This window comes from Zootoca vivipara, chromosome Z1 (genome assembly GCF_965207765.1).
Source record: "Zootoca vivipara chromosome Z1, rZooViv2.hap1.1, whole genome shotgun sequence".
In the NCBI taxonomy this organism is placed as follows: domain Eukaryota; kingdom Metazoa; phylum Chordata; class Lepidosauria; order Squamata; family Lacertidae; genus Zootoca; species Zootoca vivipara.
Window position 1 is genome coordinate 30,221,930 of NC_142583.1, and position 20,026 is coordinate 30,241,955.

Here is a 20,026-nt window from a genome sequence, read left to right on the forward strand (position 1 = left end):
CTCAAGGAGCGGAACAATCTGCTAGTTTTATATTGCTGTTGGTATAAAGAGAACGTTAGAAAGTAGCCCCTTGGAAAATTTTAGTCGAAAGGTAAGGGATGACTATTTTAAATAAATAAATGATAGGCAGATTTCTCTTTCCAGGATTCTTTTGGTTTTGTTTTGTTAAACAGTATCATAATGCTGATATCAAAGGCTGGAAGAAATATTTTCTTCCAGTATTCTTCTGACATGTGTAAGTCTACACATTTCATCTCTTTGTCACACTCATGAATAATTTGGCTGTTTCCCTCATGACCCAAATCCTGAATCTTTTGAAGGTTAAATATCATGCCCTGCACCTCACTCTCTAGCTCTTGTGTAGCTCATTGCCACATTTTGCATCCTGTTCTTCTACATGCATTACAGACAAGAAGAAGTTGTTTTCATTGAGGTGCTATAATTCATATTATGCTGGTCCTGTAATGAATGGAATTCCATCCGATTGAAAAGCAATTTATCTGTGAATATTTTTTAATGAAGTTTTACTTGGCTGGTGAACAGCAGACCACAAGAGGCAACAAAAACAAACTGAAGAAATGGGGGGGGGGGGGTGTTAAAGTTAATTATACTGTTAAAATGACAACAATTTCTCCTGCTACTTATTTATTTAATTTATTTCCATAGACTAGTTTTTTGCTTTTGTTTTGTTTTTGTTTTTGATATAACTCACTCCCCACCCAAATGGTAAAAGAATGCACTCGTGCCTTCTGAATGGTTACTGCAATTGTAAGCAAGATGGTGCCCACCAGATTTGTGATCATACTCTAATTCCCATGAACCCCAGGCCATCTAGCCAATGATCAGCGATGATGGGAGTTGTAGTCCAACAATGCTTGGAAAGGATGTATCTATCATTCCCTCTATTTCCAAAGTTCAGAGATAAGTGTATGTAACCACCCACACACAAGAGGTGTACACTTTAAAGATGGGGATGAGCTGTTTCAAAAGAAAAGCATTGTAATAATATTTGAGATACTGCACGCCCATTTGATCTAGGGTGATACATGGTTTCAACTGCTACATTGCACTCTGGTAGCAAAATATTTCAACGGACATTGCCATTTCCTAATATTCACTACAGGGATTGACACCAGAACCTGAAAGAGGTATAGAAACTTCAGAAGGATTGGCATTCTGACAGCAGTGATTTCCCTGAACCATCTTAAATTTAAGGTGGCTCCAGCTTTGAAGCTCCTTTAAAACTCTATGCCACACTTGGCAGAAATTGCACACCCACCCACCTCCTTATCACTACCCCCAAGTATCTAAAGCTGGTGAAGCATGGAGCAAAACCCATGCTTTTTCATTGGGTGGCACATTTACAGGTAATATAACAGACTTGGCACAATTGATTTCAAGTCCAACTACCTGGCAGAACTGTTCTAAGATTGCTTGCAGATGGAGGAGGATGGGTCTTGCAACATCAGTAACGTATCACCTGCAAAGAACCTCGATCACCACAGCAAAGACGAAGGGTGACAGTGGCCAGTCCTGTTTCGCATCTACGCAATTTCAGAAGACAGAGATGGGTTTCGAGGAGGAGGGCCTTGGAAGAAGGCCTCCAGACAGGCATTAAGAATATATTAAGTAGCAGTTAAATTACCAGCACAGCACAAAGGTAATTGACTACTATACAGCAGGTGCCTTTTAAAAGTCTTTTTTCCTTCTTTGAGTAATTGAGGGAATTCGCAATTTGTTGCAAATATATATATATATATATATATTTGGACAGAATCCCAGGAAATCCAAATAAATCCCAGTAGCCGTTCAGAAAGACTTAATTGATTCCTATTGGGTACCAGTCACTTAAAACAGACACAGACATCTGTGTGCTGTGAAGGCAGCAGTCTTTACCCTGGGGGGGGGGAACCCAGCAACAAATAGGCAGTATTTAAAGGCAGTCTGCTGAATAGTAACAAAACAACAACCATCCCTTTTCAAAGCTTCTGCAGGGGATCCCTACGGTCCAGCTACTAATCGTGCAGCGTTATCCCTTGTTATCCCTAGCACGTTGCTAGGCGGAGATCTGCCATCTTCCTCCACCCCCAGTCCCAAGGTTACCTACAGGAGAAGGGGAGTGTTCCCTAGTGGCTAGGCCTCTTCTCTTCCCCCCCCCCCGAAAAAAAACCGGTGCCTAATCTAGGTTCTGCGAGCGACCTTCGGCGGCTACCGGGAGGAGGGAGGAGGAGGGTAGTCGCATTTTCACAGCAGCTTGGCTCGACCTCGAGCATGCTCAGTGGCTCTCTGACCTACTTATGCACGCCGAAGCCGGGGAGTTCTGGGGCTGCCGCTTCACTGCGCGAGGGAGCCGGCGACGGCGCTGCGGCTTTCGGGGGAGGCGCGCGCGCGCGCGCGGAATGCTGCAGCGTCCCGACGTTCCACAGTGGAACCTTCGTTGACACGCCGGCGTTCCAAAATCGAATGCGTCGCCCGGCAAGCTGCTCGAGGCGCAGCGGAGCTGGTAAGGAGGATTGCGGTCCAGAAGCCGGGCGGCAGGAAGGAAGGCGCAGCTGCGAGCACTCCTGTGTCCGATTCCCTTTGCCGTATCGCCGGGCGCAGTGGCGGCGAGTAACGTCGGAACAGTGATTTGCAGGTAAAAAGGGAGAGAGAGAAAGTGGGATGGGGACAGATCGCCTTTCCAGCTGACGCTTACTAGCGAAGCGAGGTGGGGGTGGTTGGAGAGAGAGGGGGGGTGATGTTTTCAGGAGGATGGCGGCTCTGTTTGTTGCAACTTGTAGGAGTGTGGCGCCCGAAACAGGTTTTGATGATGATGAAACCGTGGAAAGTCGACGTGAGACTCGGGCAGGGCTTCTGCGGTGCCAGAGCAGGGAGCTATTTAATGTGTCACATTGATCTTACCGCCTTTCTTCGGACGAAAGCGCTCCAGGCGATCTGCATGCTAATGCAACCGCCTACCCGGGAGGAAACGAATCTGAGCTCAGTGGGACTTACTTCTGAGTAGACGTGTGTAGGGTGGTTCTGTAAGAGGCAACGGAATAGGAAGAGAAAAGGAGATGAGGATGTGTGCCTCTGTTTGGTACCAAGATTCATTTGGTCAAAGTCATACGGGAGTAAAAGAAAAAGAAAATGAAACTTTTTAAGAGAGTGCATCTGAGCATATGCAGAATTTTGCATGAAGAAGAAGGACTTCCAGGCCAAAAAAGGCCCAGCAGGCTTAAGTCACAATCCCTTTTAAGGAATTAAGGATTTTTAGAGTTGGAGCTCCCAGCATCCAAAGTAAACAGCCTTAGCAGTCTAGAGATTGCCTTGGATTTGATACCATTGTGAGTGAGAGAGAGCCTCAAATCCCATTCACCTACCTCTGACTTATTCCTAGGAACTGGGTCCTTGAACAAACTAGACATAAGGATGATATTGTGTTGCCTTTGGAGCACTTGTTTCTGGGAAGGGGGTCTATCAGAGTTGACACCAACGAATTTGGAATTTTTCTTTAGTCTCAGGCTGTGTAAAGGAATGCCCCAAAGGCACCTTTAAAGCACACTCAGAACCCTCTCCAGATTCCTTGCACTGTAGTTTGCTAAGGGTTGCTGGGAATTGTAACTCTCTGTGGGGTGAACTACAGTGCCCAGAATTCTTTAAGGGGGGAAATGTGTTTTCGGTTTGATTTAAATGTATAGTGCATGCACAAACAGGAAAAGAGAAATGTTCAGGGAGCCGGTACAGCTCAAAGACCTGGAGTGAGGGCTTTTGATGACAATCTGTGTGTTTGCAATTTAGGGGTTGGGGAGCAAGTTTATTTCATGCCTGCCTGGGAGTGTTCGGTGGGATAACAATGCAATGAAAGTGTTGCAAAAGAGAGAGATGGAAACAAACCCATCAGGTAACTCTTGGAGTTTGGTCTAGCCATGACATCATACCCATGTTGCACTTTGTGTTTTGAAGTTCCTTTTGTTCATTTTGCTTCGTTGCCCAATAGAGTACATGCCTAGTTTGATCCCTGCTTGCTAGAGACTAGGGAGGTTTCTGTGGGCTGTGGGTGGTCCAATATCCAAAAGAGGGTTTCTACTAATGTCGCCATAAACTTAACTAAGAAACATGCTAAGGGCCCCCTACCTAACCTTCACCCAGCCCAACCTTGATATGGTAATTTGAACTTGGTGTTTAATTTCTCATACATTTCTCTGAAGCAGTAAATGCAAGCAAATAACCTTTTCAAATTGGGATTTTGCAAAAGTCCTTGGATTTAATTTAAACTGTCTGCTATCTTTCAGCACTTTTAATTAAGGGTGTTTCTTATTAGAATAGTTCCACAAGATGCTTATCTGGATACTGTAAATGGCCTAAAGGAGCAGCCATGCAGTTTCATGTTTTTCATAGCAACCTGATATTATCCACTTCAACAGTACAAACCCTGCAATGAAGGGGAATCATGTGAAACAAAGCAGGCAAGAGCATCCAAGTCATTCCTATTTCGTTTGTAATATATAAACCTCACATGTGATACTATACATTTCTAAAGCTCCAATAATATGGTTGGATCTTTCAGAGAATGAAATGCAACCTTTTCAGAACCTCCTCCCCACACACAAAAGATAACTTGTCCAATGATGTTTTGTTGCCCCCACCCCCACCCCTGCTGCAATTCCAGAACCGCAAGTCTTTCCCTTTTTCAAGGTCATGTCCTCTCTTTGTTTCAGAGGTACAATATCTACTTGGTCAATATGAGTTCTCGTTTTTGATGTACATCAGTGCAACATAATATTTTTTTTTTAATCAATGAGATTGAAACAGCTGCCTTTGTTAGATTAGACAAAGTTTATCAAGGCCTGTACTCTGATTCCAGTAGTGGCCAGCCAGAGCTCTCCATTAATGTAAGGAAACAGACATTTCTTGTTATCTCTCCCTCAGGGGAGCTGAGAATGAAGCTTTAGCTCAATGGTGGGTGGGTGGGTGCTTGTTTGTTTGTTTTTCCAGCAGAAGGTCTCAGGATCCATTCTTGGCATCTCCAGGTAGGGCTGGATAAAATTCCTGCCTGAAACACTGGAGAATGCCTTTCAGACAGTGTAGACAATTCTAAGCTAGATGGACCACTGGTCTAACTTGGTATATGTTCTTTCCTATTATTTGAACACAGAGGCTGCCAGTGTTTTTAGCTCCTGTAAACATGGGAGCTGGACTAGTGTGATTGCTGCCTTCTTTAAGGTTGTTCCTGCATCACCCCATCTTCACCAGGGATGGCGTACCTGTGGCTTTCTGGAAGTGGTTGGACTCCAAGCCCCACCATCCCCAGTCAACATTTTTATACAGTATTTAAGCAAAGGTGGGCCACTTGGTAATCTACCATGCCAGCAATATCCACCCCATTTTTTCTAGGTAGCAGTAATGTGTACATTGGACTTATAACTTGAAAGTTTCCTTAACAGGCTGCAGCAGTCCCTGGATCACCATGGAAGCAGCTTTCTCACGCAACTGATCTACTGTCTCATATATGAGCCATTCTCTCACTTTACTTTGTTGGTGTTACATGTATCTATTTTCATCTGATAAACACTGGAGGAAATTTAATATATATCTTGCTGCTGAGCCCGAATAGTAGTCCACAAGCACAACGTGAGCAGGAACAGAGAACCATATAATCCCAATGCACAATGTAGCCCTTAAATCCACACTATAGGCCATAGATGCTCATTAGATTGAAAAAGCAAGTAGCTCCCAATCTATCTATCCCACAGAGCTTGGAAAATCACTAAAGAGTTATTGCGAGCAGCTATCATGAGAGGAAAATCATACAGAGACCCGTGAAAGAAGAAATTGCATCTGAGAAGCTGGAGCTGGTGGCAGTTATGAAGCAGCATAGAGTCGCCATGGTTTATGAGAGCAGCAGGGAAAATTACAGGTTGCACACAGGAAAAGAGGGGAGAAGGGTTTGCTGTGGTTCATGCCTTGGGCGTGGGACATTTTGCTGCCTGAGGCGAAAAGGCTCATGTGTCCAATCCACATGCAAAAGTTAGCCTGACTGGCAATGGACTCTGACTTCAACACAGCACAGCATCCTCCACCTACTTGAAAGCAGCAAGCTAGTTTAGGGGGTGCAAGGCAGGCCGTGTGACACACACAGCTCTGACACACACAACACCTTGCCACTGCTCCCCATTCCTCAGCATTTGCCACCTGAAGCAGCTGCCTCACTCTGCCAAGTAGTAAGAAATGAGTTCTAGGGCTTGCATTCATAGCTGCTTCCGGAACATTAGTACACACCTACCATCCTCACTGGGACGCTGGTGGCACTGTGGTCTAAACCACAGAGCCTAGGGCTTGCCGATCAGAAGGTCAGTGGTTCGAATTCCTGCGATGGGTTGAGCTCCCATTGCTCGGTCCCAGCTCCTGCCCACCTAGCAGTTCGAAAGCATGTCAAAGTCCAAGTAGATAAATAGGTACCACTCCGGCGGGAAGGTAAATGGCATTTCTGTGCACTGCTCTGGTTTGCCAGAAGCACTTAGTTGGCCACATGACCCGGAAGCTGTCTACGGACAAACGCTGGCTTCCTCGGCCAGTAAAGCGAGATGAGCGCCGCAACCCCAGAGTCGTCCGCGACTGGACCTAACGGTCAGGGGTCCCTTTACCTTTACCTTTACCATCCTCACTGGGAAGCCATAGCTATTAATCTTTCCTGCTCTCAACATAATCATCACCTAGGAAGTGGACCTGACAAGGTAAAGTACCCGACACAGGCCATTACTCTTCTTCAGCAGCTGTAGACTGGATTTATGACCCACACCAACATCTTTCCAAAGTCAGAGAGTTGGTTAAAGCCTGTGGATATTTCAAGGCCCATCCTGCTGAGCCTGAGATCCGGTGTATTTCTTAAACAATGGCAACGATACCACCGGGGGTAGCAGATCAAGGATTATAGAAAATAAAAGGATTATATATTATCTTGGCAGCACAAACCATTATTGCAACTCAGTGGAAAACAGCCCCAAATCTTTCACTGGGTACTTGGTATTGCTCACTCTGGAGTATAGCTATAATGGAGAAAATCACACATAATTTTATATTTTGACACGGACTAGAACCTCCAAACCCTTTTTATATGATTTGACATTCCTTGATGGCATATACAATGGAGCCTTAATTTTCAAGACGAGCCTTGTCACAAACCAGACAAATCTGGAATTATTTGATACCTGATAAATTTGATAGTCTTTACTTGGACTTTGTTATTTTAACTCATTGTACGTGCCTATTTTAAAGTTTTGTTTTTCATCTTTAAATTGTTGTCTGTTATAATTGTTATCTCTGTTTTATACACATTATGAAATAACAATTAAATAAAACTTTTTAAAAAAGGATTATAGAAGTGAAGCACGTTTCTTTCCAAGGATGTGGGAGACCACATTTCTTATTATAAGGATCCACATAAAACTCGGTCTGTCCCTGCAGTCCCTTGGTTTTCTTAAAATATTAGCAAAGGCTGCGATTTTGTTCAGATTTAGCCCCGATTCAACTGTGCTCATAAAAAGCCATTGTAGCCACTTCACTATAAATGCCTTGTTGGGAAAGAGCTGAGAAGTGCTGAGAAGTGTTTTGTTTACAATGTAATAACCAATGTTTGGGGACTGGATAAAGTATGTCCGTATACAACAGTTTTATTGTCCAAAAGTTCTGGGTTTCTCCCAGATGCCTTGGCACATCAGTAAAAGAGACTGTACTGTATTTGCCCATGTTAAATAATAAAATCATTTTAGATGAGCATTCATAGGCCTAGTTTGCAAGGAAAAGCTTGAGAGCTTTATATTGGGTGGATAAAACTAGAAAACAGAATGAAATGCAGAGGAGAATGTGAAAACTTTTCATCTTATAACTCAAAAGAAAGCATTATGCATAGGCCTGTGCGCAAATATGGGGGAGTGTTAAAATCTTGCAGTTTAATTAATTTGGGGTTCTTTCACCTCAATGAAATGTGAATAACCCACTTTGCATCCTTACACTAAAGAGTTAGGGGTGTTCTTCATGTACGTATTCTGAATGTGTTTGCTCCAACAAATAGAAAAGTATTGTTGCTGTTTCCTTTGGCAAAGAGCAAGCACATGAGAAATGCTTTTGGTTGAAAATGTCTCTGCTTTGTGTTTTAAAAGATACAGAACAGGTCTATCAACAGCTATTGGCCAATCTTGCTTTAGCTAGCTAGAACTTACAGATTCATGGTTAGCAAGCCGATGAATTCTTGTTGCTTTTGGGTGGGGGACAAATAATATGACAGCATTGCTGCCTTCAATCCTGTTAGATGCCTCCCTGGAAGCTTCAGGCTCTGGGCCATCTCAAGCTTTAAGGTCAATTCAAACAGCATTACTATTACAGGTGTAAATACACCCTAAGACTTCATTCCTCCCAAACTATATGAGGATTCCCGAGTCCTTTCGGAAAGTCCATTGCTTTCATAGAGTTCCAAATCTGCCTTCATTCCTACTGCAGCCTCAAACCTCGTAAATATATTTGTTTTGTCATGCTAATTATTGACCTAAAACAATTATTCTAAAATTGCAAGTATTAACTTGCTCAGATTATATTTAATAACTGTTTATGAACTGCTTCTGATGTTTCAAAAACTGGTCCTAATCACAAAACTAGTAATCAGCCTCCTTATATCTTATGATATTTGATGAGGAAAGACCATTAACACCTGGTAGTTACATGTACCCCTGGGGTCCTGTGGGAGGAAGGACAGGATATATATATAATAAATAATAATAATTTTAAAAAATACATGCAACATACAGAAATAGGTCTACGCCCTTAAGGCCTAGATATTAGAGCTGAGTTGAAGATTCCATCTCAGAACCTTTCTTTTGAAGATTTGTGTATGGAGAAGTATGTGTAGGTAGGGAATGGAAATAAATTTAGGGAGATTTTGAAGACTGTAGATCAGCAAATGCTGCGGTTCTGCGAGCATAGAGTGGGCTTGCCGTGTTCCTCCATTAAGCCTCACATGGAGCGACACTGACTAAGGATTGGGAAGAAATTCAACTGAGTGTGCATTGAAATTAGGCTCAACTACCTAATTTGCACTTTCAAAACCGCACGTGAAGCAAAACACAGCCACCTTCAAAATTTGCACTTTTCTGAATTTTGCAGTGCAAGTAATGTGTACAAAAATGCACATACTAGGATAACGTGTGCATATCACACGTTACACAATAAACAATACACAAAATATATCTCTGTTGGGAAATTGATTTCCAAAAGCGTGTATTTAGTAAGAATAAATTGCATACAAACATGGATATGTTCAGATAAATTCACACTTGTTGATGAATTTTCATGTTTTTAAAAAAATGCAAACTGATGTGGTGAACGGAACTTAAAACAAGAAAACGAGAAACTGTTTGGTACTGAAATTAACAGATTAGCCAATCCTTCTGACATAGTGTCATTCCACTGAGCATTATGGGTATACATGGTAATTGGCCGGAGACCTGCTGCTGCTACAACACTGAATTATTACTGTTATTTATTAAATTTGTTTGTTGCTTTAGATTGCCCAAGGCAACCAAAAGCAACTTGCAAACAAACAAGCCAAAAACAAAACCCACACAGGTACATTGAAACCAGGAGAGCAGATTTTTTTAAAATTAAAAAAGCATTAAAAACATCCCACCCACTTCTAACAGCCCACAGATAGTTAAAGGTCAAAAGCCTGATTATAAAGGAATGGTTTTGCATGGCACCTAAAGATATATAAGAAGTGGGGTATAGAGCTTCTGCTCCCACTGCTTGCCCTAGGAAACTAAAAATTCATAGAATTTCTTCACATCCCCAAACAAATCCCTGAACACACCCCTCCACTTTCACTGCCTACGAATGGGTCTTTGGAAGTGGGGCGGTATTCTGCAGATTTGTTTTCTCTCCTTTGTGACTATCAGAGCCTTTTCTTGAAACATGATTACCTTTTATGAGAACTAAAAACCGTTCATTGAATTAAAAAAAAAAACAGCTTGAGAAATGTAACACTATTGTCAACAGTAACACTTCGTAGTCTTGTAAAAGGAGTTAATAACTTTTTTTAAGAATGTGTGCAGGTTCCTTATGAACAGTCTCCACCCAACAACCAGGAGGATTATAAATGTATTGCTAAGGATGTTGGACCTGTAGGCCCAAGTCAGAAATACGCTTGCACCTTAATTTCAAATAGTGATAGCACCCAAACCTGTAATTTGGGATGACCTTGCTGAACCCTTGGGTTCAGTTTCTGTTGCAGTATTTGCCTTTTCCTTTCCCACCCCAAATTACTTGGGTAGCAGGACAGAGAGGCCTTGCACTGAGTCCTTGGTTAGGCCTTCAGCTCTGCTTCAGCAGTGCCCATCTCAACATAAGGAACAGTATAGGATGCTGCTTTGCATGCTTACAACACAAACCATTGGAAATGTAGCTCTCATTATTCTACTAAAGTCAACAAACGCTCTGAGGACTCTATTTACTATGAGTCGTATTCAAAGTAGCACTAAGTGGCTGGGACAAGCCAGTCAGATAAGCTGGGTACAATTATTATTGTTGTTGTTGTTGTTGTTGTTGTTGTTGTTAAGCTCCTTGTGCAAGTGGAACAACTTCTGTTTGCGCAATTGGACTTCTTCCAGTCTCCCCCCACCAGCACCCCCTAGCTTTGTTCTGGCAGATCCCCCAACACTCTGGATCAGATTTGGGATTGTCATGGGGGCGAGGTCCTGTTGTGGAAGTCGTTCCGCTCACACAATTATTCAGTTGAATACTGCCCTATAATTCCTTGCATTTGGGGATACCTCTGCAGCTGCACCAACATCTTAACAGGAGCCTTACCACAAAGTTGTTCCACTGTTGTGGCTTCCTGGTAAGCTTTCGAGAAAGGGAAGTTGTGGTAGAGGACTTGGACAGATGGCCTCAAGGGAAAACCCCTTGCAAGTTATCACTAAGCTGGGACTGTCAATGGTACTTCTGGGCCCTAACACCTCGTTGCACAAGCAGGTCTCCAATCCCATGGCTGTTTTGAAAAATTGGATGCATTAGTGTCCTTTAGTTCTTTGTTTGTTCCTTTGCTTAAACTCCTTAAGTTTAGGCATCTATAGACATGAGTTAATACCAAGTATGTATAGTTTCCATGCGCTGCTCTGGTTTGCCAGAAGTGGCTTAGTCATGCTGGCCACATGACCCGGAAGCTGTCTGCGGACAAACGCCAACTCTCTCAGCCTATAGAGTGAGATGAGCGCTGCAACCCCAGAGTCATCCGCGACTGGACCTAATGGTCAGGGGTACCTTTACCTTTACCTATGTATAGTAATAATGCAGACAAACGCAAGGGCGTACCCACCACGGGGCAAGTTAGGGCAGCTGCCCTACTCTAGAAGCAGGGCTGGTGGGCAGAGGCGGAGCACAGCCCGGCGGAGCGCGAGTTCGCCATTCCCGCCGCGCCCTCCCTCCAGCTCCCCGGCGCGCCCTCAGGCAAGGCCAAGCGCGGCGGGGAACCAGGGAGCGCGGCGCGGCGGGCGGGAACGCCGAACTCGCGCTCCGCTGGGCTGGGCTCCGCCTCCGCCCACCAGCCCTGCTTCTAGGGAGGGGCACAGCCCGGTGGAGCGCGAGTTCGCCGTTCCCGCCCGCCGCGCTGCGCCCTCCCTCCAGCTCCCCGTCGCGCCCTCTGGCAAGGCCAAGCGCGACGGGGAACCAGAGAGCGTGGCGCGGCGGGCAGGAACGCTGAACTCGCGCTCCACTGGGCTGGGCTCCGCCCACCAGCCCTGCTTCTAGGGAGGGGCACAGCCCGGCGGAGCGCGAGTTCGCCGTTCCCGCCCACTTTGTGGCCCCTCCCCTTCCGTGCCTTGGCCCCTCCCTTTGCCCCCCCCCTAGTTTTGATCCTGGGTACGCCCATGGACAAACGCTCTCTAGACACTGTTTGCCATCCCTGGGATCTTGTGTCAGTTCCTCCATACACTTTGGAGACCAGAGGCCAACAGGGCCTATAAATCTTATCAGGGAGCCATGAAACCTCAATATCCCTGTTTTGTTTTTTACAGTTCTTCTCCCTCTTGCTGCCTTTTTTGTTGCCATGCCCTGTTGATTCTTCTTGCCTATGCAGGAGGTAAGGAACTTTGGGATTCGTTCTCAAGAGAGAGAGTCTTTCTCTTTCTGTATTTCAAATCGCAAACTGTAGGGTTTCCCCTAGAATACACTCTGTATATGGGGACTCCCTCAGGCCACACCCAGCACCAGACCTGCTTTGCACCTTCTTCTTACTTGTTTTTGCCTAGCTGTAGTGTGTCCTTGCACTCTGACCCTGCTTCTTGTTCGACTGGATGGAGGGAAGTGTCAGTGTGAAGAAACTAGCTCACCATACAAAGGTAAAATTCATATGTCTTGCTCCTCCCACTTTCACATCTGGCCCTGTGCACCACTTTCATTTGGCCCCTGGAAGATTGTCTTGAAAGGGATGTGGGCACTGGGCTGAAAACGTTGCCCTGCTCCTGTTCTAGAGGAGGGTCTGGTCCAGCAGCTCACCAGAATATATTGCTTGCCTTATTCCAACACTGATTTTGATATGGCTCTAGCAAATCTTATGAGATCTACCAAAGTCTCTAGACACCCTCAATAGATAAAGGGATATAAGTTTGCATACACATCCTCAAGTGTGACCTACAATTTAGCCTTGTCTTTCCCTTCCTAGTCGGAATGCACTATTACCCCATGACAAGTCAACACCCTTTGGATACCTGGAACTCAATAAAATGTACCATTTTCCACGTTTGGTTCTTGCTTCTTGCTTCTGCTTCTGTTTTAGGAAAGGAAGCAAGAAGTACAAAGACACAAAATTAGATTTGCTCCCTATTCCTGTCTCTGACTAATGGCTGATTCATTACGCGCACTGGAAAACAGAAGGGTGTTGTTGTTTTCCTGCCTGTGCATAGCTGAACCATAGGAAGCATATGAAATAGGAATAGGTGAAAGAGTTCCCTATCAGGTGCAGATTGTATTTCTCTAACCACTGAGTGACTGCAAACAGTCTCCCTCCATGTCAAGGATTAGGGGCAATGGCTTCCAGATCAGAGGGTGGCTTTGGTAAACAGAGCCCTGAGCCCTAGCAGAATTTTTTTTAATTTTATTTTTTTGACATTAAACACTGGAAACAGTTAAATGGGGGGGGCAAGTGGCAGGGAAGCTGCAGGCAGAAGATGGGGGGAATTAGCCTAAGAGTCCTGATTTTACATTTCTCTCCTTCGTTCTTAACAATAAGAGGGATTTAACTGCCTGATACATATGTGGCGTTACGTGCATCTATTGCACGTGCACTGCAGCTTTGAAGAAGCAGCTGTACTCAAAGTCATTGCCTGGGGTGTCCTTGTAATGAGTTAAACAAATATCTAATAAAGAGATACAGCTGTTTCTGGAATAATAGCTTTGTGTACCAAACTACAGAGAGTGACTTGCCCGCCCTCATAAATAAACAGGGCTTCTAAATAAATCCAGATGATTTATGCAGCTGTCGTATTCACAAGCCCCTCAGAACTCCTCTAAAGAATAGATGAAATCAACCAAGCAACCAACTAAGTGAACTTTTTTTAAGACCTTCATCAAAAAATATTTTTTTTAAAAAAAAAATTCACCTCAGCTGCACAGTGTTGTTTCTGTTTACCAAATTTTACAGTAGAGCAATATTGTTTAAAAGGCATGCAGATAAATTTCAACACAAAAAAATCCACTAAACCATTTTCATGCAGCAAAAGTACGTTTCTTTATGGAAGAACTTTACTCTTTTCTTCTCTTACTTTTTTATTTCAGCCTTAGCATTGATTCAGATGTTACATAAAACTCTGGGGACTGCAGATGTGGGAATCTCTCACGCTTCTGAATCCCCCGCCCAGTAATGTTTCCAGACAGCAGCTCTCATCATGTCTGCCCATTGGCCATGTTGTCTGGGGCTGATGGAACTTGGAGGTCAACAATATCTGAAGAGATGCTTGAGACCTAGGGGCTTCAAGGATTGCTGCTCCCATACGAACCCACCTGGAATGCATGGATTGGCTGGGAGTGTGTGTGTCCCCCCCTCCATCCCTTAACCATACCTTGAGTGTTACAATTTCATTGGACATTCAAACACGAGAATGATTTTTCACATCCATAATCCAATTCATAATCATCCTATAGGTGATATCCAGCGTTAGTAATGCTCAGAGTAGATCTATCGAAATCAGTAGACATGTTACTTAAGTTCATTGATTTCAGTGGGTCTCCTTTTGAGGATGACTAATGTTGGAATGTAATGTGTGATGACATTTAGGGCACAATCCTGTGGTCACTAAGAAGGCATCCTGGGAGCCATGGGGTTTTGCAGTGTCCCTTTCCCTGTTTCCCCAAGATGCCCCCAGGTGGGGCTGGGGAAAGATGAAAGCCCTACAGCTGGAATACCTCTTTCCCCTCAGGCTACCTCCTTAACTACCACAAATTCTCCCTCCCCTACTCCTACTAGATTGCTCTGCCCATTGATAATGGCAAAAGGATATTCCAAGTTGTGCTCTTTAAAATAAAATGAAGCTGACACCTTCTGGTTTCAAGACCTGTTGTTACGATCCATATTCTGAAGGCATTTACAAGTCAAAGAAAGATTTTGCTGGGGCCATGCGCAAAGAACAAAACTAAGATTTAGCTAACTTCACTGGTACTTGCTACTCCACAACTGAGCAGATAGCTGGAGAGGTTGAGGATGTTGGCTTTTTGCACATTTTATATTCTCAAGGATAATCCATATTCAAAGTTCAATACTGTACTTTATAAATTGGGAAATTATTATTACTCATAGTGGTAGCATTGTTGTTGTTGTTTAGTTGTTTAGCCGTGTCCGACTCTTCGTGACCCCATGGACCAGAGCACGCCAGGCACTCCTGTCTTCCACTGCCTCCCGCAGTTTGGTCAAACTCATGTTCGTAGCTTCGAGAACGCTGTCCAACCATCTCATCCTCTGTCGTCCCCTTCTCCTAGTGCCCTCAATCTTTCCCAACATCAGGGTCTTTTCCAGGGAGTCTTCTCTTCTCATGAGGTGGCCAAAGTATTGGAGCCTCAGCTTCAGGATCTGTCCTTCCAGTGAGTACTCAGGGCTGATTTCCTTCAGAATGGATAAGTTTGATCTTCTTGCAGTCCATGGGACTCTCAAGAGTCTCCTCCAGCACCATAATTCAAAAGCATCGATTCTTCGGCGATCATCGTTAATTAATGAATTGCCTTTTACAGATCTGTCTCAAGGCGATTTGCAAACATATAAAAACAGCAAACATGTTTTTCAAAACAGTACAAAGAACAACTGCAAATAGGGTTTGAAATATTGCAATCATTCCTTGCTTTTCAATTGCTGCATGGAATGTGGCTGTGCGAGTATCATAAGCCCTTATGCACAGAGCCTGTGGCACTGCTTGTGAAAAGCAAACACAGCCTTCTTCCTGTTCCCATGCCACTTTTACTTAATTGCTAAAAATGTTCTTGCTGCTTGTGCGTCCTCCAGTGTGCTATTTCGTAATTATGCAGCTCTCTGATACTTGTGTTTCAAGGGTGCTTCCAGACTGGGTGTGTGTTGTAGGTTTTGTGTTCCTTGGTTTATTAGCGAAGGCTAACAGCAGCTGGTTTCCCCCACAGTGAGGCTATACCCTCTCCTGCAAAGATTCTAATCCCTGCTGATAAGGAAATGCAGTGTCACATGAAGGCTGCAATCCTAACCCCACTTTCTTGAGAGTACGTCTCATTGACATTTTTATGATTTGGCAAAATTTCCTCCTGACGCCATTTTTACACCCGAAAACCAGGACATGTCAGGAATTTTCCTGACGTATATGGCAAGTCTACATGTACATAATTACACTGTAAATGTTCTAGGGTGGAGCTCTATACAAATGTAGCACCAAGGACAAAAACTGTTCCAATAATCTTGGAAGGCAGAAACTCTTTTGACTTCACAAGCTCATAAGAAAGAAATAAGAGTATCACTCATTTTAAATCCAATTTTACTTTTGTTTAGTTTGTTGAGTTGTCATTCTCCAGCCCGTATCTATATGTGTAACTAAAGTTACTTGAATCTGTGAGCAGATAAAAGAAATGATTATACAGTCCTTTCCCCAAAATTAATGATGTCCCTGAAACAGATTGTTATGAGAGAAGTTATTGCATCTACACTCCACCCAGAACTGGTATTGGAGTGATTAAATGCTTCATTTGCACATTACAACATGTGATTTGTAGATGTGGCAGAGTGATGTGGCTTTAAAGCAAGCAAATTTGACTGCAGGTCCAGTGTGTGGTAATAAGTATTACAAAACAGATTTGTTTGCAAAGAATGCACTCGTGCCAACTGCTAAGAGAAATACTATCTGCACATGAAATAATATGTACCTGGGTAAGTTTAGCCTTGATTTGAATATACCTGCCATTTTTCCTATGATAAACATACAGTACCTTTTCTATTGCATCATGGAGTTGGGTGGGGGAAACAAAAAAGACAAAACAAACAAACCCTGCTGTTCCTGATTGGTAAGACTGGGGATGGAAAGGACTCCTAGGTAGGAATGGACAGAGTTTCTCATTTTCCCCTAACCAGTTCCTAAGCATCCTTGCTAATGAGTGCTAATGAGTGATCCCATTGAACAGAATAGGGCGTATTTCCAAGTAAGCATGAAGAGGATTACACTGTCAGGCTGTGTCTAAGGCTCTACTCTCTCTCTCTAGGAAGCAAGTTTCCTTGAAGACAGATCTATTTTCTGAATAATGCATAGGATTTTACTACATCAGATCATATTGTTCATCTGCTATATTCCTTTTTCTGCTTGCTGCAGGGGAGTTGGGAGAGGGGAAGAAAGAGATTTTATTGTGAGAGAAGGTATGCACACATGCATTTTGGCATAGTACCTTTCAGATGGGTGCGGTGCTATGAAAACGGTGCCAAAGTATAAGTTGAGTGTTTTTCAGTGTCTATGATTCAGCTAGCGCTAGTGAAAAGGATGGGGATGGAGAGATCCCGGAGGTGATGTTGTTCAACTAGAAATGGCTCATAGAGTTGGAGACAATTGCTTGCTCATATAAAAACTGTGAAAAGCCAGAGAGATCACAGCTACCAATGAGTGGGACTTATCGATCACCCTTTCTAGCCTGTCATTGTCTTGAGTTCACATCGTTGAGACTGCACATTTCCAGTGAACTTTTGAACCCAATGTGCTGCCAGAGGCGGAGCTAGCTGCTCCAGCACCCAGAGCAGCGCACATGCTGCGCACCCAGGGGTGGGGCCATGGGGGCAGGGCGAGTGTCCCGGGGGTGAGACACCCATGGGGACGGAGCGACCCATCCATGGGGGATGGAGTGAGCATGGTGGGCTGCTTCCTGGGCGGGGAGGAGGGAGCCAGGCCGCTTTGCCAGCACCTTCCTCCCTTCCCTCTTCCTTTTGACAGCTCAGGGGAGGCTCCCCCCCCCCCGGAAGCAGCCCGGGAGCAAGGGGAAAAGGCCCACCCATGACTCTCAAGCCTCCCCCGAGCTGTCAAAATGAAGGGGGAAGGCCGCCGGCAAGGCGACACAGCTCCGCCCCTTCCCCCAACGGCTTAGGGTAGACTTGGAAGTCGCAGGCAGGCGGCACACCGAATGTCACCCCCCTCAGTGATGACACCCATGGCGGACCGCCCCCACCGCACCCCTTCCTCTGCCCCTGTGTGCTGCATCAGTAAATCCTGGTGTTTTGCATTTCCTTCCAAGCCAAAATCTGTAGGTTGCATATAATAATCTTGTTTGGAAATACATTGGTTTGGATACTCTTAAAACAAGGCTTCATGGAATTCAGAGTCTCCTATGTCATCGTAAAGGGTTGCATTAATTAATTTGCAGGGCACAGTACCACATAAAGAGGTGGCCAAGCATCGCTTTGTTGACTTGGGATTAATGGGGGGGTGACAACATTTTGCTTCCATAATGCTTTCTACTCTTCATTACATGACACAATTAAGGAAAGGATTACAACTGAGGGCTGTGAAAATCCTCACCAGACATCGACTTGTTAACCATTTGGAGCTCCTGGGCTAGCCTGATTTCTGCCTAAGCTTTTTGCAGACCATTCCCTTTGGCGTTTCTGCTTTTGGGCAATTCTCAGTCAGGGAGGAAAGAAGGCCTCCTGGCCCTTACAGCACTTGCTCTGGGCACCAGCTGTTTGGTGTTTCTTGAAACACTAATACAGGGAGGCAGCAACAGCAGAGAGATGGTTATTTACTCCCTGGCCATATCTTCTCAAGTTCTGGTGTGCTACTGCTGCTTCCAAGGATTGCTGGACTTTTCTGCCCCCATGACTCAACTATTGATAGATTTGTTGCTCTATTAATAATATCAACCACATTGCACTGCTTTAATGGAACAGATCACAACTTACTTTCTGGTTCTAGTGAAACCTTAATTGCATCGCCAGTGGAGAGGTTTTTTGCTGGATAATTGACTGCTAAAAGGTTATAATAATTCAAATGTGTTTCAGGGCTCTGTCTGCATTATAAGCTATGACCTTAGCTACATTCTGTCACACAAAAATCACGTTTGCTTAAATATTTTTGCACACACACACACCCCACAGCCCCACACACTTTAAATCCACAGCCTTTTACATATGTACTTATGTGATTACCTCTAGGTGTTGTAGGATTACACCTCCCATCATCCTTGACCATTGGCCATGCTGCTTGAGTTTGATGGGAATTGGAGTCCAGAAGCATCTGAATGATACCACATTGCCTACTCATGGTGTAAGCAGGTTGGCATAACTGGACTGGTTAAGGACATATTATTCCACCTTCAGTAACGTTCTTCACTCCCATTTGCTGATATAACTTGTCTTATTTTGCAGGGTATTATTTTCTTGGCTCTTAAAATTTCACGGATCGAGGTTAATATTACCCATGGCTTCTTCAGGACAGTGTACTACACGATTCCTGGCCCATCCTTAAGTCTGCTCTGCAGTGCACAAGAAGACAGATGAACATGTTCAGCCGCCACCTCCTTTTGTCCTTTTGGACTACCGTACACCTTTCCATCTTGCTAGCAGTCTTGACAGCTGCTGAAGATGTCACGAACAGCACTTTAAACCACACTCATATGCTCTTAGGATCTGTGCCTGTGGTCGTCTCCAGAATTGATCACATTATAGTCAAGGAAGGTTACAGTGCCTTGATTGACTGCAACGTTCAAGGTCATCCGGGGCCAGATTACAAGTGGTACAACTCCAACGGCCATTTGCTGAAGGAAGATGGGAATACAGGTAGGTAATTGTGGAGCTAACACATGGTCCACCTGGTGCATAAACGAGATGCTACAGTTATTGCAAATGGGGCATGAGTTGAGTGGAGAAGTTTAAATCCTTTGACCTAAACCAACACCCTGATAGGGATTCAGCACTCCTCCCTCCCCAGTCATCAGCTGGATCATTTGACAGATTGTGGCCTGTGTGTGCAAATAAGAATGTGGGGTGGTCTCTCCCGCTTTTGGCCATGCTCACCCATGGCATGCAACCCCTGGAGGACTGGTCAAGGGCGAAGGTGGCCAAAAATGGTTAACAACCCCTATCATACACCATAAACACATACCGTAATAACAAACCACAATTTAGAAACAATAAAATCAAATACCCCCTGAAAGTGATGGTAGCAGCAAAGATGAGGTCAATGTGACAATGCAAATAAGTAAATAAAGCGCAGCTGAACATAGAGTGTCATTTCAGCACCAGTTCAGGTCGAAAGGATTAGAGAATTGTTTTTAGGAATACAGTGGTACCTTGGTTCTCAAATGCCTTGGTTCTCAAATGCTTTGGTTCTCAAACTCTGAAAACCTGGAAGTAAGTGTTCCAGTTTTCAAACGATTTTTGGAAGCCGAACATCTGATGGGGTTGTTGGCTATTGTTTCCAAAGCGCCTGCAACAATTAGAAGCTGTGCCTTGGTTTTCGAACATTTTGGAAGTCAAATGGACTTCCCAAATGGATTAAGTTTGGCGCTTTTGTTTTTGCTA

The 20,026-nt window shown here is 44.2% G+C and overlaps 1 protein-coding gene across 3 annotated transcripts in view; it reads left to right on the forward strand.

The window, feature by feature from the left end:
* The first annotated feature begins 172 nt into the window (after positions 1–172).
* The window catches only part of MFAP3L (microfibril associated protein 3 like), a 28,546-nt gene continuing 8,692 nt past the window's right edge, over positions 173–20,026 (forward strand). For 2 of the 3 annotated variants that reach the window (XM_035113226.3, XM_035113231.3), the window contains exons 1-2: positions 173–2,635; positions 18,872–19,282. In XM_035113226.3, coding sequence (XP_034969117.2) covers positions 19,000–19,282 — 283 coding nt within the window. In that variant the 5' untranslated portion in view covers positions 173–2,635; positions 18,872–18,999. Of the gene's footprint in view, positions 2,636–17,603; positions 18,771–18,871; positions 19,283–20,026 lie in introns of those variants that run through there. The other variant, XM_060278701.2, reaches the window with a different exon arrangement.